Below are 27,688 nucleotides of genomic sequence, written 5' to 3'. Positions count from 1 at the left end.
TTTTAATCTGAAAATTGATATTCTAATGCAAAATATATTTTGTATCCAGCTACGAGTAAGATTCGTATTATTAATTAATAGATATATTTGCATTATATTCTACGTAGGTGCTATTTATTGTAATCACTTAGGGAATAGTCTGCACCGATAACAATATCATTATGTGGTGAAAGTGTTCCCGATCAAAAGTGTAAAATAATGTTATAAATCCACAAATCACAATATTTCAAAGGCAAGTTGTAAAAAATATTTAATGTTTGCTTGTGATTGCTTTTTCAAATTTTGAGACAATACATTTGCATAAAAATGTGCTAAAATGAAATCAGTTTTATGCATTATAAAAGATAATACGATTCATTTACTAATCAAGAGTAGAGACAAAAATATGGAATACTAGCATAGCAGGAACAAAAGTTGAGAATATGATGGGCATGTTCCGTATTAAAATTAATTTTGTGATACTGTTATTGTTTAATATCACACTTTAAAACTGGATCTGCAGAACTGTAATTGTGCTTAATGTTTGCATTCTAAAACTATGCCAAAAACACCAGAATTGAGTGATTAAAATAAATAGTTGACAATTTCATATTACAGGCATGATGAAAATCAACAGATGATTACAAAATATGTACAATATAGACAAATTGCACTGTTTAAAATTATAGCTAAATATAAAGCACAAGAAACTGTTTCCAATTAACGTAGATGTGGACATCTCCACATAACTGTGGCATGAGAAGACAAAAGTCTATTCAAAATCATTAAAGGAGGAAGAATGAAGTCATCCAGAGATAAATGCTGAATGGAAAGAAGCTGCTACAGATGTAACTGAAAAACAACTCTCAGAAAGTTAAATGAACACAGCTACAAGCTACATATCAAGAAAAGCAAAGCAGAAACCATATCTGACTGAGAAGCATAAAATACTGTCTTCAGTGGGCAAAAGCCTACTGGAATTGCGATTTGATGCATTGGAAACAAGTTATGTTCACCAACAAGTCACGTATTTGCGTGGGATATGGCGATAACAATGGTAACAAAGTTTGGAGAAAATGCAATGAAAAATTTCTATCAGAATGCCTTCTTTCAAAAACAAAATTATCAATGGAGTTATGGTTAACTGTAGCAGGACCTGGACATTTGGAAATTGTCAACACTACAGTGAATGCAGAGGTTTACCTGGAAATTTTAGACAATTTTGTGCTAAAAAACAGCAGAGGAAGACTTTGTGAGTCTGACTTTATCTATCAAGATGACAACGCATCTTCCGATCGTGCTAAAACAGTATACCGATAGTCCCTAAACAAAAATATTTTGCATTTAGATTGACCACCAAACAGTAGAGAATTTGTGGAATGTTTTGAAGAAATTGGCTTCATTTTTCAAATTGAAGAGTGCTATTTGAACCAGCTGGGCAGAAATAACTGCAGACTTATGTGAAAAGTTAATCACTTCAATACTGAGATGTATTAAAGCAGTAATAAAGGCCAAAGGTGGTCCTTTGCAGTATTAATTTACTTTATTTCATACTTCAGTCTCTATAATCACTATATTCCGTACTTTTGTTTAATGTTGCTCAAGTGTTCCTTAAAGTTGTTATATAATTGCTTTCATCTTTTCTGTTGTTACTTGCACACGACTAAATAAATTTTGTTAGAAAGAATTATTTAATATCTGATTTTTTTTTTTTTTTGAAACATTAAGCTGAATTGGATGATATACTGCAAAAGTGAACAATATTCCATACTTTTGACCAGGAGTTAAATTAACCACAATTAGTGGAAATTCTTATTTCATTGAATCAGATCATTTAAAACTTAAATTTCTTTGATTTAATAATTAACTAGAAAAGTTTGATAATTACAATAATAATTACTCAAATGATTTATCCAATGTTGTTTGTGGCTATTTTTTGTCAATAAAATACTCTTGTGCCCAATATCTTTTTAAGTTCGCCAAGTCTGTATTTTATGCCACGGTGAAGTACTTGCAGAACTCTCGCACGAGTATTTGGTGTAGGATCTAAATAATTTTATGATTTATTTTTTTCAGTTTTGTTAGATAATTCTCTAAATCTTTCTTCGTTAACAATTTAGCATATTTCTGATGACATTGTCACAGCGAATGCCTAAAATTTCCTTGTCTGTTGCCAACCAGTGTTTAAATTTTTCTTTCGCCACATCTTTTGAAGTGATATTTGATCTCCTCTTTAACAGGTTCAGCTTCATTTTTTTCATTTTGAGATGCATCTGTGCCTATTTTTAAATAGATACTCTTTTTAAAACCATTCTGGATGTTCTTCTCGAAACTCGATCTCGTATCGTTGTCAAAAGACATAGTACGTCGAGTCGGGAAATTCTTTTAGCAGTAAAAGTCGTATCAAATGTCTTTGACTATTGTCTAGTTCTAAAATTCTTGCATGCATTTCATATCTAACTTAAAAGTATACTACAGAAATGATTTCATGGTCACAGCTGAAATTTCTGATGATGTATTTACAGGAAATATTGTCTACCTTTAATTGTCCAGCACAAATGTTTTAACAAAAATAAAAACGTTTTCGATCGTTTTCAACGGTCATCTTCAGTTACAACTCAAATTAAAAAAAGAACGATAAAATAGAATTAAATACGAAAATAATATAAATGCGCATGCGCAACTATAAATATATCGCGCATGATGCCTAATATACAGAATAAATGAATAAAATTATGTAAACAAAAATACGTGGCTGCATCTCTTGTATGTTGTTATTGTTTATCTTTATAAAACGATTTCCATGCGGTCGATAAAGAATCCGCGTCTCTATGATTGATACATCCCGTTTTTTCTTGGGCTTTATATATTTCTAGCTTTTCTAGATGTTTGATTGTATGTCTATTTGTTCGTCGGCTTGATGACGGAAGCTTGGTCCCACAATACCTCAATATCTTGTTGCTATGGCCTTTTTTAATTTGAGTTGTAACTGAAGATGACCGTTGAAAACGATCAAAAACGTTTTTATTTTTGTTAAAACATTTGTGCTGGACAATTAAAGGTGATAATTTTCATATTAAGTCTAATTTCCAGTAATTTAAAGTTGATGTATTTACAGGAAATATTGTTAGAAAATAGTGTGTCATCTGCATTGTAGATATTCCTAGGTGATATTCTGTAATTTTTACTTCAGCCTTTATCCACAATTCGTCCAATGGAGAATCCAAAATTTTCTCCTCACCAAAAGTGCATCTGCATGCAATGTTATCTCGCTTTTGTCACCCATTGGTTTCAACAAAATCTTTATTTCCCATATTTTTAGTTAATACTCATGATCCATTAGTGGTCCGTTAACAGGTACGTCTTTTCACTGACATTGCTAAACTGAAGCATTGCAGCTTACTCTGCTTTCTTTTTAGGTTTGATTTCTCTCGCAAATTGTGTTCTTGTTGTCCTGTCGATATTTCGATATTTTTTGTTTTTCAAAATTTTGCACAGTTGGTTGCAAAATTTTTAATTGTGCAGCAGCAGCATTACATTGGCTCATTTATGGCAACTTATCGTAGCATCTAAAATTAAAGTTTATCTTTGAGGAATAAATTTTCTGCATCTTTCATTATTCTAAGAGGTGTAGCATAATACTGTAATTAAATTGTAATGAAGGTTTTTAACAGCAAACTTAATTAGTTAACGTTGAAACTATCTCCTTTCTGAATTACTGGAGATAATCACATAAAACAAAACCTTTAACTACCAGTAACAAATAGTAACGAAAACGATTGTTTTCAGCTTTCACCAAAGTCTGCATCAGATTTTTTAACGAATTCCAAATTGGAATGTTGGAATGGTAATATTTTAAAAAAAACAATTTTAAATTTCGAATAACGTGTAACCTAAATCAAGGCCGAAAATGTTCGTTTTTGTTAATATTTGTTACTGGTAGTTAAAGGTTTTGTTTTATGCGATTATGTAACATAATAATAATTACAAGTGAATTTCAGATTACATTAACTGAAAGTTTATAATGTTATTTAAGTTCAGCAGATGTTTTGACTTTGATGAGACTAGACCAGTGGTCTCCAAAGCGGGGTAAGCAAGTACTTGGGGGTATGCCAAGTTTCTCTTCAAAATACTGTATGTGTGTCCTGTCCACAGTCTGTCTAATCTTACAGTTATCCTCCCAAAGAATGATCACTTGCAATCATATGTGGAAAAAATTCAAATTGTGGGGTAGCAGGAATTATGTATTTATAGTGGAAATTTAACAAATTTTATTATATTATAGGGGGTACAACTTACAATTATTTTCGTCCTAGGGGTATGCGATCAAAAAAGTTTGGAGATCACTGGACTAGACAACAGACAACAATGTTCGTGGGTACAATAAGGAGTACCTACTGTACATATTTATTTTATATATATTTTATTTTTATATGTAAATAACTTATATTAAATTATTTTAGGTGCAGAACAATACAATAGATGATAGTCGAGTATGTATAGCGTTAGAAGTCAAAACGACGAAGGGAACGAAAAGTTATTTATTGAATACTTCTGATTCGTCATCCATATTGTTTCGTAAACCACAGAGAGTGGTAGTTTTGCCTCTGAATGAATTTTCTTGCGTCGAGTTGGACAGAGGAGGAGAAAATGGTTTGTCAGAGACGGACAAAAACCTGTTAAAAGCTTGCATTAAGTTTGAGAACGGAACATCTTGCGAATATTTGCTAACTTGTTTGGAAAGTTATAAAAAAGATGACGGAACAAAATTAGTTGTAATAAATGCCGAAAATGGCTTCGAAAATGAGAGTTTGGATTTTTCTTCTTTACTATCGTCACCGGAAGACTCGAGTCCTTTTAAAAAGAAAGGGTAAGATTGCAATTATTTATAACAGACTTTGAACTTTGCATTATTATCCTCTAAACAAAGTTGTTTGGATAAATTATGATGTCAGTGAATGTATTAGTTTGAGAATAAGGAAGTCTGGTTTAAAATAGTCACAGTTTACTTTATGTATGAACTTGCATTTGTGCTAGAATTTATGCATGCTCATGTGTACATGTATTTATTTATAAGTTACACAATTCTATATTTATGTTTATATAAAACTTATCTTTCAGGATTCCTCAAATATACTTTGGTACGAGAACTCACAAGCAAATAACTCAGATTGTTCAGGAATTAAGGAAAACGATTTACAAGGGTGTAAGGTACTATATACATATTTTACTTTTTATCTATTCTTGAATCTTTATTATTAATAATTTGAGTTTTATTAAATTATTAATAATAAAGGGACTTAAAGTCCAATACCACGAGATATTGCGGTGGGGAGGTGACCTCCTTGAGAAGGGTTGAGGTCTATGGAGTTACTCACAGTATAAGGCAACACTCATCCTACTATCCCCTCCAGGTGGGGGAAAGTGGGATGCATGTGACCTTTTTGAGCCTGTGTGTTGGTGCTCTAGCTTTATCAACAGTGGGGCGGAGTTTTTGTGTGTCTTAGAAAATGCAAAGAGCCTAGGGGTATCGGGGGAGTCAACCAAGATATTTCCCAATGTCGGGCGTTTAGCTAATTTGGTGTTGGCGAAGCACTTAACCCTTGAATGTAATTTGTCCACCAAACTCTCGTTCACGATCTCACATTGGGTTAGAGTAATGTACAGTACTCCAATAACCGCCACTCGTAAGTATTGCGCCTCATGAGGACCAGTGATTTGTTCTTGTCAGCCCTAACCAGAGTGATCCCGTTTTGTTGCAACAATGGCTGGTGCGTCGTAATTTTGTTCTCAACTTTGCTACTTTGGAAGGTTCCTTTGTTTTTTTAATTTTGTGTGCGGTCATCCATTTGTATTATTTTTTTTTGTCTGTTTGGTAGGCCCTGCAGGAGTGTCTCCAAGTCCAGGATGAGGTTCCTATTCTCGGTCTTAGGAAGGAGAGGTGAATGCCGGTCCATAGTTCAAAAATCTCCATGACGAAATCTGGTAGCTGCAAGTTATCCCAGACAATAAATGGGAATATGGGGTGCTCGTGACTCTTGGGTACTTGAAATTTTAAGATCCACTGGAGCTTTCTGTGATAACATCTCCTCAGGTTGACGCTTAGTCTGTTGTGGAATGTAACTAGCTTAGCATTTCCATGAGCTAAGATATCAGGGTCCTGTAGGAAGAGCGAGTTTTCAATCTCCACAAGTTCAATAAAGCAGCTTCCTGGACATTCGAATGGCCCTGTTGAGGCACATCATCTTCACTTTTTTAAGTAGAGGTTTGTTACCAGATGAGAGGCGAATGCGAAAGAAGGACATGGTAGTATTCTTTTTACAGTTTGTCAGAAATTCATATCTGGCTCTAGCCTTAGTTAGGCTTACAAGCATTCTACGATATCCATTAACTGGCATCACTGAGTGTTAAATATCTACATCAAAACAACACTGGGGTGAAGTCATCCATGTACTCTTCCTTAAACCTGTTAGCAGTGTGTACATCCAAAAACGAACAAAACAGTACTTCACAAACATCTTCGAACCAATTAGAGGTTCTTCTTTGGGTGAAACTGCAAATTTCTGATAGAATACAAACAAAGCATGCCTAGTATGACGTTCTGCACAAAACACGAATTCGAATGAACTTTCAAATCGTTGTGTTCTTATTTGTTTGTGTTCTATCGGAAGTTTGCTGTTTCACCCGAAGAAGAACCTCTAATTGGTTTGAAAATGTTTGTGAAGTACTATTTTGTTCGTTTTTTTTCATTTTTTAGATGTACACACCAGTAACAGATTTAAGATATGTGGATAACAAAATACTTTATTCACTGGGTACAACTTTGTCAGAGCACGTCGCAGTCTTCTCTCAAACTCCATGTCAAAACTTAACATCTCCTTTTCTAAAGTTGCCAGTCCACTTGGACTATCTTTCCACACCACAGAAATAACATAATAAACTAAATGAAAAATAAAAATAAAAGTGAATATTTACATCCACACCAAGGCAATCAATAATAGATAACCCCTTAAAAAGAGCATCAACCATAATACACACAATAATATTACATTAAATTTGCAAGATACTTTTATTTTTATTTTTTACTTAGTTTATTATGTTATTTATTATAGGCATTTTTTAATGTATTTGTTCTTATTTATTTGTTTATTTTGTTAAAATTTTAATATTTACATAAAATATATAAGATATTAGTTTCAAAAATAATGACGTCAAAGAAAGTTGGTAGTGTTTCAATCTTTTGAACTGCTATAGACATTCAATGCACTTAACCCAATGCAGATCCAAGACTGTGGCCAAAAACATTTGTTTATTAAACAGTTACTACTGGAATGTGTGAAGATGATGTAAATTTTCTATGTTACACATTAGTTTCAACTCACAAATTCAGTAAATTAAAAAAGTTCAGATTATCAAGGCTGTTGAAAGTGGGAGAAGACAAGTTGATGTGGCAAAGAACTTTCTCACAACAAAATCTAAATTGACTACAGTTTTTAAAAACAAGGATTAAATACTGCAATCACATCAGTCAGATCTGAAACCAAACCAAAAGAGACTTTGGGTGAGAAACTTTACAAAGATTGATGCTGCTCTGTTAACTCGAAGGAAGTTCTGACTAATGACCTATTGCTCCAACAGAAGGCTATGGAATTTGTTGAAGTATTGAATAAGGAGAACTTCTCAGCCAGCTTTTCAGATTCATGAACAGATATGGAATAGTATGGAAGAGTGTATAAAGAAGGAGCCAGAGCCAACTCAGAAATAGTTTGAAACAAAACAAGAACAGTTTTTAAAATTTTTCTCTCAAAAATATCTTTAATATAGAGAAGACTGGGGTATTTTACTAATACCCTCTGATAAAACTAATGATGTTTAAAAGAAAAGCTTGCATTGACGGCAAGCATTCAAAGTTGCATTTATGTTTTGTTACACTGCGGCAGCACGGGAACAAAAACCTTTAGTGATTGGAAGGTACAATCATCCACGATGCTTTTTGGGCTTTCCATGCTATTATATTCACAGTTGGAAAATGTGGATGACAAAAAAAATATTTTCAAAATAACACACTGATCTACACAAAGACATGAAAAAAGAAAACTGGAACATTTTTCTTTTGATTGATAACTGTACTGCACATTTACCTCGGCAACACTACTGTGAAATTTTTTGAAGCGATGTATAGGAAAAGGCTACTCTAATGCACTCGTTAACGTCAGGTTAGGAATAAATGACTCTGTTAGCATCCAGCAAGCTATTGAAATGGTAGCTGGTGAATGTAAAAATGTAAAACAAGATCAAGATACTATTTACCATTGCAGGAGAGAAACGTCGTAAAATTTGCACAAGTAGTAGTAATAGTAAGTGGCAGTGAAATCAAGTGTATGGAGGAAAGTAAGGATGGACTTTGGAAAGAAATCTAATGCATTGAATGTGAGCAAAGGAATTCTTTTTAGCGATTGTACGGATCAGGACGGTATGCTTTTCATTGAGCATGAAAAGCACATGTTGAAAGAAGCAACAAAGTCTCAAAAAATAAATGTTTATTCCTGGAACAAATATTATTAATGTCCAAGATGAGATATAGAAGTTTATGCACAGGGTTCCTACACACCTGGAAAGACATGGGAAATCGGGGATTTTTATTAGTGTTCAGAAAAAGTCATGGAATGTCAGGGAATTTGTTAAAAATTGTCAAAAAGTCAGGAAATTTGCTTCCTTGGCTGCCTTGTTGATTTTTTTTTTCTGACAATATGCTTGACTAAGTGTAGCCATCTGCAGGTAGCAAGAAGTAATGTGGTGCAATACAACTTATGAAAAAGGGTGCAGAATGTTTTCAGGACTCAAAATTTCTCTTCCCAAGCTTACACAAAATTTTCCCAAAAATTTACAAATTACACAAAATGGTAAATAATTTAAATGGTATTATTGGGTTGTTCGGAAAGTAATTTCGTTTTTTTATTACTAGAGGAGTTAGATGTATTTTTACTAGCCAATTTTATTTTAAATTACATTTTCATTATATACTTCGACAGCTGACATTTTAAGGCGTATTTGTAAAAAATTTTGTTCGATTCTGTACAATTGTTTTTTTTTTTTTTTTCGGCGACTTATCAAATGGAAAATCGAAAGCACCATTTTCTGCATATTTTGCTTTTTTATAACTAAAAAATCAAAATGCCGTTCAAACAAGAAAAAAATTGTGGTACATGTTTGGAGAAGATGCGTTGAGAGAAAGACAGTGCTAAAACTGGTTTACAAAATTGCATTCTAGCAATTTTAATATCAAAGATACACCACATTCCGGATGGTCATTTGAAGCCAACGAAAACAAAATAAAAGGGATGTGGTGTATCAAAGCAATCTGGCTTATAACAACACGCGAAATCACTAAGAGATTAAATCTGTTAAATTGAACCGTTTATTATTACTTAAAACGAATTGGTTTTCGTTTCAAAGCTCGATATGTGGGTTCCACACGTTATTAACGAGAAGTGCTCTCTATTGTGGGATTTGAAAGAAATTTTTTTTGAGCTTTTACCAGACGATTTAACAATTGACTCGAAAGTGTACTGCCGTCGAGTAAACAAATTGAGTAATATCGTCAAACAGAAAAGGCCAGAATTGATCGACAAACAAAGTGTAGGGTTTTACCACGATGATGCCAAATTTCACACAAGTGTGGGAAGGCCGGGGGGGGTAGGACGGAGTCGTACCCCTTTCTTGTTGGCGTTCAGGTCGGCAAGACCCACCCCACTGTCAAGGATGGCTAAATTTTTTTGATATCCCGACTCGTCGGGATTGGGTAATTAATTGTCAGGTCGAGTGGAGGAAGTGTGTGGGTTCGTCGATAAGTTTACGGCGATATTCGAATAAACGGACCCAGGATGAAAACACATGACGATTTATTTAGACGGACAAACAAAATACAGAAATCTAACGCGTTCCGTCCCTAATTGCGGGAGAGAGAGAGTTTATACATGTTGGGGGATCATACCTCGTCTTCTGATATCTCGGTTGGAATCGAAGGTGAAATCGTCTCGGCTTTCCGGTCGTGGAGGTAAGCAGGAGGATCGGTCGGGGCGGCTCGTCGTCGGCAGGCTTCGGTGGCTTCGGGGGTTCGGCCCTCGATTCTCGGGACTGATCCTACGGGTCGGGCGTCTTATGCGGACCTTCAGCAACCCCGTTCTCAGATATCTCCACCCTTTATATACTCCAGGTCTCGTCCGCTGCGATCACCAATTGCGACGGTGGGTGATGAGTCGATCTCCGTGACTCAGAAGTCGGATCCGGAGAGGAGGGAAGCGTGTTTGACGGCGGAAGGCTGCACATCCTTTTTAATCTTGATCACTATCTCCGATTTTGGTCGCTATCTCCCGAGGGGATTTGAACAATAAAATTTGAAAATTGGACTGGCCGGTTTAACCCAGTCCTCACACAAGTTTGGTAACTGGTCAGAAACTGTTATAGCTTAGATGGGATGCGTTATCGCACCAACCGTATTTGCCAGATCGGGCACACTCATATTATTATTTGTTTTGGTCTATACAAAGTTTTTTTAACTGTAAGACATTTACTTGAAATGACAGTGTCAAAAATCACTTGGATCAGTTTTTTGTAAACAACAATCAAAATTTTTATGAATATGAAATCGTGCTACTGCCAGAAACAATGACAACAGGTATTTGACCAAAATGGTCAATATATAATTCAATAAAATATTTATTTATTATAAAGAATATTGCGTTTATTTTTCTATGGAAAAAACGAAATTACTTTCCGAACAACCCAATATTTATCATTTTTTATTTTAATGATTTTGATTGCATAACAAAACAATTTCTGATTTCTTCCAGTTCATTAATATTTCTATAAAGTTTAGGAAATTCATTAAGAGATAAATTTAATAAATACAGTATATACTTCTGTATATGTATTATATAGAACTTTTGTTAATGAATAATAAAAAAATAATTTTTTTTTCTTTTCAAAGCCTTGTAAATTTATGATTGTGGATTAATAACAGAATTTTAATAATACATTTAATAATAGATAAATAATAGAATTTTAATAACTCGGCAATTATAAAAAATATATAACTGTTAATTAGAAAAAATAACTAATTAAAATACTGGAGAAGCAAAACATATGTGCATAGGAAGTCAAATGCTGTTTTATTTTGTCAATGTGCTATACTCTAAGGGATGTGAAGGTCAGGGAATTTGTACAAAGTCGGTCAGGGTAAGTCAAGGAAAGTCGTGGAAATGAAAACAAAAATTTGAGTAGGAACCCTGTATGCAGCATGCAGCTCTCGACAAATATACAGCTCGGAAAAAATTACAGACCTCTACATTACTAACATTTAAATCTGTTTTAATTTTATCAAGTTGTATGTTGGATGTGCTTTTTTTATTATTTATAACTCTTTAATAAATAGTTCATTTTAAGCTTATTTTACCTTTATTTGATATGTGGACTTTACATTCAGTTTAGTTTGATAATATATGTTTTTCATTATAATAAACTTTCAATTTGACACATTTTTGGGGCCTCTTGTGCTCATTATAACAAGATTCCACTGTACGTGGTTACTCTAATAACAATGTAATACTTTGTTAATAAAATATATCGTTGTCAGTATAACAACTTTGCATTTGAATTCGTAATTGTTAATTTTACAGAATGTGCATACTGTCGAGCCGAGATCGAACTTGCATACACAAAACTGTTTCGACGAGTTGCGACAAGAACAAAGCTTGTAAAGAGCTTTTGGATGAGCTACACGTAAGTTCTGCATTTTATGTATTTTTTTTGTTATGGTAAAATTTAAGGATAAATAAAATGTTACAAAATGAATCACAAGATGACATTAAGCAAACAAATTACATTGGATTGTTGACGTGGACGTATTTTATATCTAATTTTACAAATAGTGTTGGCAAGGAAGCACATTTGTTGACAAATACAAAAACTGTAAGATAACATGTACAGTCTAGATTGCAATATCCTTCTGTTATCCCACATGGCACTTGTGCTTTCCATTGCTTTGGTCGAGTGTTGGCAAATTGTAAACACATTCTGATGGAGAGTGGTAGTTAAACTATACCTTAATAATGTCTTGACTGCATTGTTTTTGTTAATTTAGCCAAGTGCAAAGCAAAAGCCACATTTGCTACCGTGTTGGTAATGTAGTGGTTATGTGATGTTATGTCTCAAGGGGTAACACATTAGATTGGGATTCCCACTCACTGCTACTCAAATTGTTTTTATGAATAAAACTATTTGTGTGACGAGCAAAATCATGCATACATTTATTAAATCATGGAAAGGACCTCTCTTGGTTTTTCAGTAGGCTCAAAGCAATGTTTTGGCACAATTGAAAAGTCCATCCATCACTAGACTGTGTTAATGACCACTCCCCTCTCATTTTCTGTAAGCCAGGAATTATCCTTTCATTGTTAAGGTGCAAATTATTTAATTCAACATGATCACTACATTAGGTACACTTGCCTAATAGTTGATCTGTCCTTCTGGGCAATCATGGCTTGCAAATGCTGAGGCATAGACTCTACCAGATTCTCAGCACCATCTATTCTTAATTAGACTCATGCCTGCATGAGCAGTTTTGTTGGTGCACATTTCACAGAAGAGTAGGTGACAACCTTACCACACATTCCAGCATATCCCTAACATTTTCAATAGGGTTGCAGTCTAATGAGTTTAGGGGGGGCCAAGGCAGTTTGTGGAATTCATTGTCATGTTCCTCCAACCATATTCCTGAGTAAGTCTTGCCTAGTGACACTGTGCATTACCATGTTGAAACATTGGATCATTCTCAGGAAACATAGCCTGAAGATATAGGTGCAGATGATCACCCAACAGGTCTCTGTGTTGTTCTCCATTCAAGGATTGTAGAATGACAACCAATTGCTTTAAGCCGTGCCAAGAGAACAGTCCCCAGACAATGATACTTCCCTGCCAGCTTGTGTAATCCCCAACTGTGCAACCAGGGGATGTGGTTTTATACTGTTTATGCTAGATTCAGACCTGGCCATCAGCATGGTTTATCGTGAAATGGGACTTGTGACTACAGATGACCTTTTTCCACAACTCCAAGGACTAATAAAGCCTTTCCTTTGTCCTTGCAAGGCATTGTTTGGGATGACTTCGTCAACAGAGGCACTCTTGGAGATTGATGGCTACCGAATCCCAATCAGTGCAAGATACCGTACATCACAAGGTCATTGTCCAAACATGTCTGCTTCATCCACTGTTTTACTGGCAGGTAAGCTGTTCCACTGGTGTACATTTTTCTTCAGAAACTAGTTTTGACATATCTTTGGGATCAGTCACACATGGCCAACTGCTGCATGATCTGATGGATGTTTGTGCATGATCTATGTACTTGTGGTATACCCTAAACACCGTGGTATGACGATAACCAACTAGTACAACTGTTTTAGAAATACATCTGCCCTGTTCTGGCATCTGTCCTCTAGGCCCCAACAGTCTGTCTGCATTCAAATTGCCCTGTTTGTCCAAGACTATCAAATAGTGTATTGCCTTCTACTGTGCAAATAACAGGTCAACATGTCATGATTTGTGACATGGCAATTTCAGGACATTTCTTTACTACTACTGAGATGGTGCTGGTAAGATGTTCCTAATGCAGTGATCATTTAGTGTTTGTTGTTAGATTGTAGATTTTCCAACATTAAGGCAGTTCAAGCAAAGAAACCTCTAGTATTTGTTGTGCCTATTGACATGAGTGAAAAGAACAGAACAATAAACTCAATATTGTATTTAAAGAGGTAAAAAGAGTCGGATTTAAAAGAGTAGTTTTACTTGAATTTTAACCTAAAAATTTTTATTTTTAGAGTTTTAAATTAAAAAAAGAATTTTTTTTTCAATGTTGTATTGTAAAGACTAATATATTTAGTTTCTTCTGTTGAAACTCGATGTCAGAACCTCTAAATAGATTGTTATGGTTAACAAAAGCTTCTATTTAAACACAAAAGGAACATATATTAACATTACAACTTCACATGATTCATCCACATCTGAAGAAAAAGGCAGAAACAAAAAGAAGGGTAGGAGTGCTTACAGCAAAAATGTTCAGTGTTGCCACTAATCAACAGATCATGAAAATGTTAATGTTTTCCTTGTTTTTCAACACTTTCTCTCATTGAATGATCTGTTGGATATCCATGTCCTTGCAAAGTGATTCAAGTTTTGGTTTGTGTAGTTGTTTTGTCATTATATCAGCTACCTGGAATTCTGTGGCTACTCTCTTCACCATGGTTCCATCAGTAACTATCTCCCGAACAAAGAAATGTCTCATCTTAATATGTTTAGTATGGTGATTGGTATTGTGGGTTTTGTGCCAATCTTGTTGCTGCTTCATTGTCAATTTGTAACTTTGGAAGCTCTTTGAGTTCTGTTATATCTTTCAGCAATTGCTTCAGCCATACTATTTTACATGCTGTTTTACTTGCAGCCACCACTTCTACTTCTGTAGTAGATATTGCAACTGTTCTTTGTCTTTGGCTCAGCCAAGTGATTGCTCTGCCTGAATAAATACAAACAACTCGAAGTGAAACATCCAGTGACCGAATCTCTACCTTGATCGGCATCACTGTATGCTTCAAGGGTGCCTTCTTGTATCCTTTCTTGTAGAGTACTCCATAATCAAGTGTACCCTTCAGACAGTGGAAGATCCTTCTCATCAGTATAAACTTCAAGTGACTTTGAAGCAATTCCCATTGCATAACCAATATCAGGGCATGTACCAACCATCAGGTACATAAGAGCACCTACTGCTTGATGATATGGTTTATCCTCTTTGTGTTCTTCATTATTCTCACAGGTACCTACTTTCCCTGATTTATTGCTTTCATTAATTATTGGCGTTGACACAGGGCTGCAATCTTGCATGCCAAAATGCTCAAGAAATTTTTCAGTATAGGACTTTTGATTTATAAAAATTGATTCATTGCTTTGTCTGTGAATTTCTAAACCTAAGAAATAGCTAGCAGGTCTAGAGACAATCTTAAACTCACTTTTTAACTGCTCTATAAACTCTACTGATTCCTGAGGATCTGTTGTTGCCACCAAACCATCATCTACATACAAGATCAGCAAAAGTTTATTTGAGCCTCTTTTTCTTATGAACAGGCAAGGCCTCTTTTTCTTATGAACAGGCAAGGCAAAGGAGTGCATCACTCCTTTGGAAGCCCATATTCAAAAAATAGTCTCCAAATATCTTTTTCCAACATCAAGGAGCTTGTTTAAGTCCACGAAGACTTTGTTTTAACTTAGACTCTGTTTGAACCATCACTAAGTCCATCTGGCTGTTCTGTGTAAATGTCCTCATCTATTGTACCATATAGGAAAGCTGTTGAGATATCAAATTGTGTCAGAGACACGTTTTCATTTGCTGCAACACTTAAAAGTGCTCTAATTGTTCCTAATATAGCAACAGGGCTGAATGTTTGATCAAAATCCTTTCCTTTTTTTTGAGAGAATCCCTTTGCTATCAGTCTTGCCTGAAACTTGTCTATCGAACCATCTGGATTAGTCTTTGCTTTAAATACCCATTTGCATGGAATTGCTTTTCTTCCACCTGGTAACTCTTCAAGGGTCCATGTCTCATTTTCTTTTAAGTATTTTATTTCACAATCCATTTCTTTGTTCTGACAACTAATTGCCTCTGTATAAGTACTCTGATTTTTAAAGGCATTTGAGATTGCTGACATAACATAGTCATTAAATCTTCTGGGATGTACATTCCCCATAGTCATTTGTTGTGTTGCCTTTTTGCTCTCAACTTCATCCTGAAAGCTCAAATCTTTTTTTTCAGCATTCAGATAACTATCATCTTGTAAACTATCAGACTTCATGATTATTTCTGGATGAGGTATATTCAAATTATTATTTTTAATGATCAAGGATTCTTCTTGAGTCTGAAAGCTCATTCGTTTGAGAAAAGCAGATGTCGCTTTTCTCAAATGAATGAGCTTGTTATTTTCTTTGTCCCATATGCAATACCCATCATCATTATTATATCCTATCAAAACACCTTTCTTCTCCCACTTTTTCTCTAGCTGCTTGGGTACATGAGTATAGCAAGTACTCTCAATGATTCTCAAGTGTTTAATATTTGGGTTTTTATTAAACCATAGTTCAAATGGCAATTTACCTTCAACACTTGATAGACTTGTTTTATTTAGGATATAGGTTGCAGTATTTACAAACTCTGCCCATAGCTTTTGAGTGAAATTTTTATTAAGGACCTTGCTGCCTTGACTATTGTTTTATTTTCACGTTCACAGCAGCCATTCTGTTCTGGAGTATATGGCATAGTCAATCGTTCTCTTATTCCATTTTTCTGTAGAATTTTTCTAACAATAATGTTATCAAATTCTCTGCCATTATCACTCAGAATTTCTTTGACCATATGTCTAGTAACTTTAACTTTAGTTATCACCTGTTTTAGCTTTTCAGACACTTCAGACTTTTTCTTAATAAAATAGATAAATCGAAATCTTGAAAATAAAACGAATTTAAATAAAACAAAGTATCTATAACCAGACATAGATGGTTCAAATGGTTCACATATATCTGTATGTATCAATTCACCTGGTTTTGTAGCACATGGATGTGTTCCAAACTTTAATCTATGAGATTTGCCATAAACACATCCTTCACGTATTTTATTATCCAAGTCAACTTTAACACCAAGTACTTGCTCTACAATAATTAAACCAGTACTGGAAAGATAAACTATTAAAAAACAAAAACCGTAATGTTTCCAGCAATAAAAACTATTTAATAATAACGTTTTCGACTGTTTTAAACAGCCATCATCAGTTACAACGAACTTAAACAAAAAAGAATGCAGAAAAAATAGAACACAAGCAATACAAATATTTAAAATTCAAAAATAATTCCAAAGTAAAAAATGCCGTCGTATATTAGAAACTAACAAAACTGCGCATGCGCTAAATATCGTAGTAAGAATAAAAATAAAAACAAATAACAAAAATACTTCCGCAAAAATATTTCTATTACAAGAAAAGAAACGTTATGCATTTCGGTAAAACGACTTCCATGCCGTGGATAAAGCATCTGCATCCCTATGGTTAATGCAACCCGTGTTAACGTGGGCTTTGTATATTTCCAACTTTTCTAGATGTTTCAGCATTTGTTTGTTGGTCGTGGCCCTAATAATAGATGCTTTGTCCCAATGAACGTCGACATCTTGATGCTTAGCGAAAGCTGCTAGCACAGTAGAATCTAAGCTCTTATTGATGGAGTATCTATGCTCCTTAAGCCTCTGCTTTAAATGTCTCATAGTTGCACCAACGTATACCAGATCTGTGTTAAATCGGCGATCTTTTAAAGGTATAGAATATACCCCCGTCTTAAAACTCTGGTTTTCTTTCTTCTTGTCGTTTCTTAATAATCGATATACTGTAGGATTACGTCGATACAACACCTTTATGTTGTTATTTCTGGCTACTTTCTTAATCATCGTGTGCAAGAATGGAAAATAATTGAGAATCACTTTTCTTCCTTGATTCATAGGAGGAAGCTGCCGATTTTTTGCCTTCCGAAATTTGTCGATAAGCCCATCAATCTCCTTACCCCGATATCCGTGTTGTAATGCTGTAGTGCGGATGTAACCTAACTCCTTGTAGGTGTCAATAACACTGGTGCAATGTGTGTGAGCACGTTTGATCCAGGCATGAAAAGCTGCATACTTAAAATTCATAGGATCGAAAGAATTTTTTGGTATAATAATGGGCTGATAGCTGGGTTTTCTATAAACGTCCGTCCATATTTGACCCTCCTTGCATGTGATTGAAAGATCAAGGAAATTTACATTAGAAGCACTTTCTTGGTCCAGCGCTAAAGTCAAACCATACGGGTTTTTGTTGATTTCTTGAAGGAACTGCAGAGCGCTACTATTATTTTTCCAAAGGATGAAAACATCATCAACATATCTTGCATATAAAACGATTTGATGTTGAAAGAAGGGTATGACTTTGTTTTCCAAGCGACGTAAAACAAGCTCACATAAAATAGAGGACATAGGGCTCCCCATAGGTACCCCTCTTTCTTGCAAATATGTTTCATCTTCAAATTCGAAAAACGATGTGTAACATATTAAATTTGCAAGCTCCAAAATGCTGGAATGGTATTTCGTTGCATTATCTATATTAGCAAAAAGAAAGTCTCTCAGTTCACAAAAACACGGCGGCAGTCTTATAGACGGAAACAAGGACTTAAAATCCATCACTGTCATATATTCCTTATCCTTGAGTGTAATGTTGTTGAGTTTTTCCACCAGTTGCACTGCGTTTTGTATAGCATAGGGGTATTCTTGAATCTTTGGCCGGATAAACTTGACAAGCTGCTTCTCAATGGCAAATGTAGGGGATCCGCACTTCTCTATTACAGGGCGTATTTGGTAACCAGGCTTGTGCGTTTTACCAAAAGCGAAAATTCTAGGCGTTTTTGGAGCCTGTAAAACTGAATTATGCATACGTAAAATACGAGCCAACGGGGTTAAAGAGAATTTCTTGACTCTTTGCTGCAGCGATTCCATATATTTGTTGGGAGCATGTTGACATTCGGTGGTTCTGATGTATTCATGTAATTTATGGTTATACGAGTCACGTTTTGTAAGGACAACACCTTTAGATTTATCTGCTTTAATAAGTACTATATCATTCATTTGTAGCCATTGTCTTGACATTTCAATGCAGCTGTGGAAACGTCTTGCTTCTAAGTTAGACTTTCTTTCATTTGCGGAGCTAAACCTTGCTTTCCATCTGATGTAATCTTGCCCAGTAGCATTCATATCCTTGATAATTAATTCAATATTTGGAACAATATCCTCAGGCCTTGGTACAGTAGTAGGAGCATAGAGAGGGCCATATTTTAGAGCTGTGCTAGCAGCTTTCGCTAAGCATCAAGATGTCGACGTTCATTGGGACAAAGCATCTATTATTAGGGCCACGACCAACAAACAAATGCTGAAACATCTAGAAAAGCTGGAAATATACAAAGCCCACGTTAACACGGGTTGCATTAACCATAGGGATGCAGATGCTTTATCCACGGCATGGAAGTCGTTTTACCGAAATGCATAACGTTTCTTTTCTTGTAATAGAAATATTTTTGCGGAAGTATTTTTGTTATTTGTTTTTATTTTTATTCTTACTACGATATTTAGCGCATGCGCAGTTTTGTTAGTTTCTAATATACGACGGCATTTTTTACTTTGGAATTATTTTTGAATTTTAAATATTTGTATTGCTTGTGTTCTATTTTTTCTGCATTCTTTTTTGTTTAAGTTCGTTGTAACTGATGATGGCTGTTTAAAACAGTCGAAAACGTTATTATTAAATAGTTTTTATTGCTGGAAACATTACGGTATTTTATGTATGTTTTAAATACTTGCTCTACAATTGTTTTCACATGTCTCTTGTCTTAGTGACCCAACCTCTTAAAATAGATCTGCAATAAATTTGACTTAGTAATTGCATTTACTTCACATGGCTTGCTACATGTTACACTTCTTAAATTAAGCTTGAAGAGACCTCAAATTGACTACATTTACCAGTTACTATTACACGTCCATCAACTTTCAATTTACATTTTCCAGCCTTTCATATAACTAAGCTAGAGTGATGACGATCTTGAGCTGCTAACATTAAAAATAAATTTTTTTTAAGATCTGGTATAAACCTGTGGGAACGCCGGGAGGTAGGTCGGAGTCCTTGGGTTTTGGCCTTCGATTCTTGACTTGAATCAGACGGGACGTGCGTCTTCTTCAGACCTTCAGCGACCCCGTTATCAGCCTTTTCCCCCCTTATATACTACAGGTCACGTTACCTTCGATCACCAATTGCAATAGTTGGTGAATCGCTGATGATTCGATCTCCGTGACTAAGAGTTTGGATCCGGAGAGAAAGGAAGTGCTTTTCGACGGCGGAAGGCTGCACATCCTTTGAATGTCGACCTTTGCTACAATTTCCTACGAGGGGATTTGAACAACAACAAAAAAAGATTTTGGGCCAGGTTAAACCCGGTCCTCACAAACCAAACATTACATAAGTCAATGTAATTTTATTCCATGTATTATCCACATATGTTTCTACTTCAATTGTTCCTTTACCTATTGCATATATTTTGTCTTCACTGGCTGTGGTAACTGTGTGTGGATCTTTTTAAAGTACTCAATATCACAAAACAAATTTTGTTGATAGGTAACGTGACTTGTAGCTTCATTATTTACATACCAACAGTCTTTATCATTTTCACTAAGTGCTGTATTAGACATAATTGTTAAGAGAGTCAGTCATATTACTATTATTATCTTTACAAGATCCTGCTCCTGCAGAAAACTCTATTTTCTTGTTTAGTTTTACTGTCTGCTTTCCTTTTAAAAGAATACTTCATTTTATGACCAGATCTGTGACAATAGTGACAAACTATATCCAAACTATATTTTTTCCACTGGTTAAGATTTGAACAGCTTCTTACTTATGTTAGTAACTAAGACCTGATTTTCATTTTCATTGTCCTTACCAGCTAAAGCTCTTTCAAACAAGCACTATTGAACAGTTAAATTATCCATAGTACAATCCTTTTTTAAAATAAGAAGCCAGCTTGACTTAAATGAAAAATAGTCGTCAGGTAAAAGTATCTAAAACTTTAAAGTTTCTTCAGACAGATTGCAAGTTAAAACCAACATGACACTACTATTGCAATTAGTAAAATGTAAAAGTTCAATACTAATGACGAACAACTTCATACCGGGTGTATAAAATAAAATGCTACTCACGAAAAACCCGTAACCGGTGCGTAACATACAATATCAGTCACTACAAACGTTTTCAAAACCCCTCCTGGGTTCTTCTTCAGGTTAAAAAATTGACTGGAACAATTCTTGAAGATGAAAAAAGGAACCAAATCACATGCCGAACAGCATCGAACGTGGAAATTTTACGTGTCGCCGAATGTTGTTTTAAAAATATCGATGCCACGGCATCCCGGGAAACAAATCGTACACTCTTCCCCAGCTCCTCCACAAACCATCCTTTACATAAAAGATAATGTTAAAGCTCCGTATGCATCAGGGCCTGCCAAGCCAAGGAAAGCGTTAGCTCATCCCTAGAATTGATGGATGAAGAAGTATTATAAGCCTTATAAATCTCTATTTCCCCCAATCATTTGATATGGTCTACGCCTATTGTGGTGACAATCAATCTAGCTTTCGATAAGTCCGCTGTAATATCAGGATCAGATGTGTAGGTTGATAACGAGGTGCAGCATTTATTGTGTTGTATGTTGTGTAAATGCTCCTTCAATCTGACCCCTAACGCACGCTTCGTCGATCCCACGTATACTAAGTCCCTATCAAAACCGTTATCCCTAAGTGGTATGGCATACACTCCCAGAAGTCTCTCCATATTAGATCTATCTTTCCCATTACGCAGCATATCAAACAGGGATGGGCATCTTCTGTATGCTAGGGAGACATCCCGTTGCTGTGCGATCTTATTGTAAAGTACTATTTTTAGTATCTTAGGAAACCGACACTAACTGCGGCCGGTAAAACTTCCATTAACCTAATGGGTACTTTACGCGGATTCGAGATTAGTTTGCCAGGCCTGGGCTTTTATGCGTGCACTGAAAAAATTAGTAAGAATAACGACAAATATCAAAGCAAAAGTTTCAAATATATTTAATTAGTAAATTGAAATTAACTATGTACAAATGTCTATAATCCAAAACAAAATTTATTAACGAAAATCAACAAGTCAACCCTGACAATAAAACTCAGCTACTTAGCTTAACTTAATCTTAATTCCCCTTTGAAAATTTGACAAATCAAATACTTAGGAACTATGAACAGAATCTTTTACGAACTAAACGTCTATCCGTCACCTCACTATACTAGGAACCTGTTTCTTCAATCCTTTCGCTATCGTCAAATCGAATTCCTCTTTAAACACCTGGGATTGCCTAATTCTCAATCTGGACTTCACGTTGAATTTTTCACTCTGTAGTACACCTCGATCATCTTCGGTTAGCGTGCTGGTTTTATGCTGTGAGGCGACGTCACAGTTCAGCTAGGTTACTCCCCTTATTTACATACTTAATTTTCTAACATCAAATTTTTTTCTGGCAGCTTCAATTCTCCGACAAAATCTTATGAACCGTTTACAAAGCATTTAGCACAATTTTCTGGGATGTTTTATGACGGTTTAGTAAGTATTTCTTTTCTAGTGAGTGTGGGGATTCCTCCTCCATTTTTTTTTCTGTGGACTGTTCATTTCCGCTGGGCAGTGCAAGTGCGCGTGATTTTTCCTACGGCACTCGTTCTTTTGTGAGTTGGTTTATTATCTTCTTTTTTTGGTTACTAAGAGAGTGGTGGGGAACCTTCGTCCTAACTAAACATAAGCCCCAAACAAAAATATAATAAAACAAAAAATAATAATAAAATAAAAATAACGCTCGGACTCGGTTCCTTACGTTATTATATATCGATCTCAATACAGGATTGTAAGTAACAGGGATCCTCTGTTTCTCCATGGTTCACAAGTTTATTTTGTGCCTGAAAAATACAGAAAAATCATTTTCTGTTTTGTTTTGAGAAGCATCCGAGTCCTGTTGGCATTTTTCTGTATTCCATGTTATCACAAAGTTTGGGTTGCTTTTTATGTGAGAAGCATTATGGACGCAATTCTGTAAACAAAGCAATATTTCATAAACTAAACATTGCATGATCTTGAAATTTTGCATGTGCGGAGACGACACATTACAGGATTTCTCAGCATTTCCTTCTGGAATGTTCAGATGTTTACAATTATTTTTTAAATAAACCATGCAAACTTTTTCTTTTAGTGCAGCCATGTTTGTTTTCACTTTGTGTTTGATTGAGGACGACGTCACACACAATATCAGTTTGTACTAGTTTATCGTGGCTACGTCCAACCACTGTTGCACACAACCTTGCAATAAAAACTAGAGCAAAACTTCTCCAAAGATTGCACAGAAATTGCAATATGCAGTTCCTGAAATGGTTGTTTGCAATGTACAGTACATTGCTGCAATTTTGATAAAAGTTGCATTGTATTCAGCCCAGGTAATGGCAGAAAAATTAATTTCTGACAAAATTAACATTTTTTTTTCATTTGTAAAACATTTTAAATATTTTTTTTGTAAAGTTTTTTAATAAATTTTACAGTATAGTGCTCTCTTACAATATCATCTATCTTATCAGATGTATTTTTTTTGTAGGGATATGGATGCCAATATTTTCATAATTCTCAGGCAATCCAATACGACTCATTAAAAAGTCACGGTCTGGAAGAGAGTTGGGATTTGGAAGACTTTGTGAAAATAGGAAAGAAGATGAAGGTATGTAGAAGATAATACATCATAATAGTGACAGTGATAAACGTAAGTAAGTAATGTTTATTGTAATAGGATTGAACCTGTTACATGGGGTGTTTCAATTATTAACCAATCACAATCATATTACAACATATTAGTTCCATATAATATATCTTAGTTATTTAGTTTAACATTGACATATATTCATTATTGAAAGGTTTAACTTTTAAATAAGATGCTGTATAACTTAATTACAAAAATTTTAACAAATTGGATATCTTATAATTAGTTACAATTCTGCTGTATGAGAAGAAATTTGTATTTGCTATTTACGTTGATAATCATATACAACACACGGAAGTAATATCCATTTCGGGACTAATGCTTCTTAACAAGAACAAAACATAAATTGGGAAAGATCCCTACGTCCATAACAATATCATATCAACTTTGTTTAAGGTTAACTGTCATATTTTTTTAATACTTTTAAAATGATGTAATTATAGTACCTCCTTTAAATTGTCCTAGTTCCTATAAGATTTTTAATTCCCTCATGCGATAATATGCCGATACTATTGTTCCGAACTCTGCTAGAACTCACTGTCACATGAACCTTCCTCTCATCTCCATAACTTGGTATAGGTGAAGCCTAGGTAACTACAATATTTACTTTTTCGGAATTCCCTCTTAGTATTAGTTGTATCGAAAAAGATATAGCTCGTCTATCTTTATTCCTTGGCCAGTAGCAATAGGTCACCAGACAGATGCACAATCCACTAATACACCGCGCCTTGCCAATGTATGTTTTCGTAGTAAAAATCCTTAGTTTCTACGCATTCCAGATAACCATGTCACTATTAAACCAATGATGAAGTAGAATTTCATATTAGCTTAGGCAACACTATGAAACTTTCCTTACAGACTTGGAAATTCCAGAACCCATTAGACGTTTATTATTATTATTACAGTTTGTATTTATAGAAGGAAAATTTACTGTTAAATTTACATTGACTAATTGAATATCTGTATTTCCGATTTTCTTTCATCCAGTACGAATTTTCCTGGGTTTATTGTTGTAACATTATAAATATTCGAATCACTATTCGGATTTCTCAATGGAGGAACTTAAGTAATTTTTAGGAAGAAATTGATTTAATTGTATTACTTTATCTAAATTAATGTCGTACGTGAATATTTTATTTTCTATGATATAACAGTCATCTCTGATAATAAATTTGTTACCTTTTAATCTTTCTTGTTTAATTGTCGTTTGTAATTTTTTCCTTCTTAATCTGGATCTTTTGCATAAATCGGCTGTAAAAATTGTTTTATTTTTTCTCCTTTCTTCGTTATTAACTTTAGCTTTTAATTTCCAAAATTCTTTTAATATCAAGTTTCTATTATACAAGGAATCTATTACAATCTTCACAATACGGTTAGATCCGTTATAATTTATCCTGGTTAAGCTTTCTATAGAGATATTTTTAATTCTCAAATCCTCTTTAATAAACTGATTGATTTCGTTAGCATAATCGGTCGAAGTAAAAGGAAAATTTATGATTATGATATTTCTATTAGTTCTCTCATTTTTTAATTTATCTAGTTCAAATTCGAACATACCTCTGAAATGGCTATTGTTCTTAGATAATGTCTCTATTTCTTCCATTTTCTGTGACACTCTCACTAGTTCTTCTTGAAAATGCTTTTTTTCTTCCTTCATTAAATTAAGTTCTGTCTTGATTCCTTGAATTTCCCTATTAAGCTGTGAAAAGTTATTTTGTAGTAGTTCGTATATTGATTTTAGTGTGTATTGTGAATCTTCCTGTACCAGGGGATCCTTATCTCTTAATGCTTGAAAATATTCAGGTATTTTCGTAGATCTTGTGGTATCAAGACTACCTCCACCGCACTCCTCCTCAATTTGAAGAAATTCTTCATTCAATAGATTATCCACTTGATTTTCTTTAACTATTTCTTTAAAATTTTGCTTACGTGGCCTACCACGCCCCCTGTTTTGCATCTCCATTTGACTCAAATGTTGGGGAGAACGGGAAAGAGGACCTGGATTAGGTTCTATTCCACCAATTAATAATAGGCATATGATTAATTCCAAAATCAATCTATTGACGAATATCCACATCCTTAACTCGACCAAAATACGGTTATAATTTCCTGGTACGTTATAATACAACTGTTAAGCTCTGCGAAAAGTTCACCAACACCTTCAACAACCAACTCACACCCCAATACATCATAATAGTGACACTGAAAACACTGTTATAAAAAGGTGTCTGGCTAAGAGAGAATTTTGTGAAAATTGCCTATTAAATGAAATAGCCTTTAAATGTAGCTTGCATAATTTTTATTTATGAGAGTATAATATACATACCACACAAAAAATAGTAATAACGTAGTAAGTAATGAATTATCATAAAGTAAATATTAAGCTTAAAAAATTCCATTATGTTTAGTTTGAAATAATCTGCTTCTCATTAAGCATAATAAAATCTTGTGATAGCTTTGTATTGTGTGCATTTTTTCTATCAATATAAAACTGCTTTAGTTTGTTTGCTTAATCTAGAGTCTGTCTGTATGACTCTATTGGTGACTCTGTTGCAGGTGTTATTTTGGCTGCAAAGTCATTGCTGCCATCATTATCACCACCTTTATTCTCTTTCTCGATTCTCAAAGTGACAAGGATTGTGTGTTTTGGCTTGTACATTTAGTTGAGATATCAGAATCTATGTTGATGTAATGGTTTACAGTGATGTTATATCCTGTTACTTTTATGAGAATATTGTCTTCAAATCATTCTCAATATCAGCCATAAAATTATAAGCATTCTCATTGCAGGAAGTAAATCTAGTTTTAAAAAATAATTCTGAATTGTTTATGGGATAAACCATCTCCATTAAATCCATGAAATGTCTTGAAAGATGGGGGATTGGAGCATGTTGAGCATTGTTTGATAACCCACACTTGTGATTATGTGCTCATAATCACTTTTTTGTATTTGTTTTTGAAATTTTGAATTATGCCTCGATCTAAATGTTGAGAGAGTGAAGTGACATTCGGTGGTAGAAATATATCATCAACATTTTTGAACTTGGACGTCTATGTCACGAAACGTTGTCTCGGCAGAAATTTTCCTGCTAAGCTTGTAAAGTACTATTTTTTTTGTAGCTTAGGAAACCGACTATAATTACGGTCGGTGAAACTTCCGTTAACCTAACGGGTACTTTACGCGGATTCGAGATTAGTTTGCCAGGCCTGGGCTTTTAAGCGTGCACCGAAAGATTAGTAATAATAACAATAAATACCAAGTCAAATCAAAAGTTCAAATATATTTAATTAATAACTAGAACGTACTACGTACAAATGTCAATAATTCCAAACAAAATTTATTAACGAAAATCACAAGTCAACCCGACAATAAACTTAGCTACTTAGCTTAACTTAATAGTAATTCCCCTTTGAAATTCAACAAATCAAATACTTAGAAACTATGAACAAAATCTCTTACTAATTAAACGTCTATCCGTCACCTCACTATACAAAGAAACTATTTTCTCAATCCTTTCGATATCGTCAATCGAACTCCTCTTTAGCACCTTGGATCGTCCAATTATCAATTTGGACTTCTATCAGAAAATACTTTGCTTTCGAATCTACCTCGCTCTCAAAGTTGCCTCGATTTGGAATTCACCTCTGTTTGGAAATCACCTCTCCTTCTTCGGTTAACGTACGGGTTTTATACTGTGAGGTGACGTCACACTTGAGCTGGGTTACTCCTCTTATTTACATACTTAGTTGCTAACATTAACTTTCTGTTCTGGCAGCTTTAAGTTTCCGACAAAGCTTATAAACCGTTTACAAAATATTTATCATAATTTTCTGGGATGTTTAAGACGGTTTATCAAGTATTTCTCTACTAGTGATTGTGGGGACTCCCCCCTCCATTTTTTTTCTGCGGACTGTTACTTCCGCTGGGCAGCGCAAGTGCGCAAGATGTTTCCTATGGCGCTTATTTCTCCGTGAGTTGTTTTATCTTCATTTTTCATTACTAACAAGAGAGTGGTGGGGAACCTTCGTCCTAAATAAACATAAACCCCAAACAAAAGATAATAAAACGGAAATAATAATAAAATAAAAATAACGTTCGGACTCGGTTCCTTACAAGCTGTTCGGCAGTTGAAATATAATCTCGCGTCAACCATAATGTATTTGTGTGTCCGTGTTCATAATGAAAAGTGCTGCTTCAAAAGTTAATTAAAATGAAATTACGCAAGTTTTTTTATAC

At 34.5% G+C, this 27,688-nt stretch overlaps 1 protein-coding gene across 3 annotated transcripts in view; it reads left to right on the top strand.

The window, feature by feature from the left end:
* LOC136968932 (Fanconi anemia group J protein homolog) overlaps positions 1-27,688 on the top strand; it is a 108,860-nt gene that overhangs the window by 20,407 nt on the left and 60,765 nt on the right. For all 3 annotated transcript variants that reach the window (XM_067263001.1, XM_067262999.1, XM_067263000.1), the window contains exons 6-9: positions 4,443-4,849; positions 5,101-5,190; positions 11,658-11,760; positions 23,293-23,412. In XM_067263001.1, the coding sequence (XP_067119102.1) occupies positions 4,443-4,849; positions 5,101-5,190; positions 11,658-11,760; positions 23,293-23,412 (720 nt within the window). The remainder of the gene's footprint in view (positions 1-4,442; positions 4,850-5,100; positions 5,191-11,657; positions 11,761-23,292; positions 23,413-27,688) is intronic.

This window comes from Centruroides vittatus, unplaced genomic scaffold (genome assembly GCF_030686945.1).
Source record: "Centruroides vittatus isolate TY-2023 unplaced genomic scaffold, ASM3068694v2 contig_166, whole genome shotgun sequence".
Taxonomy (NCBI): Eukaryota; Metazoa; Arthropoda; class Arachnida; order Scorpiones; family Buthidae; genus Centruroides; species Centruroides vittatus.
This window is presented reverse-complemented; position numbering and strand designations above follow the sequence as displayed.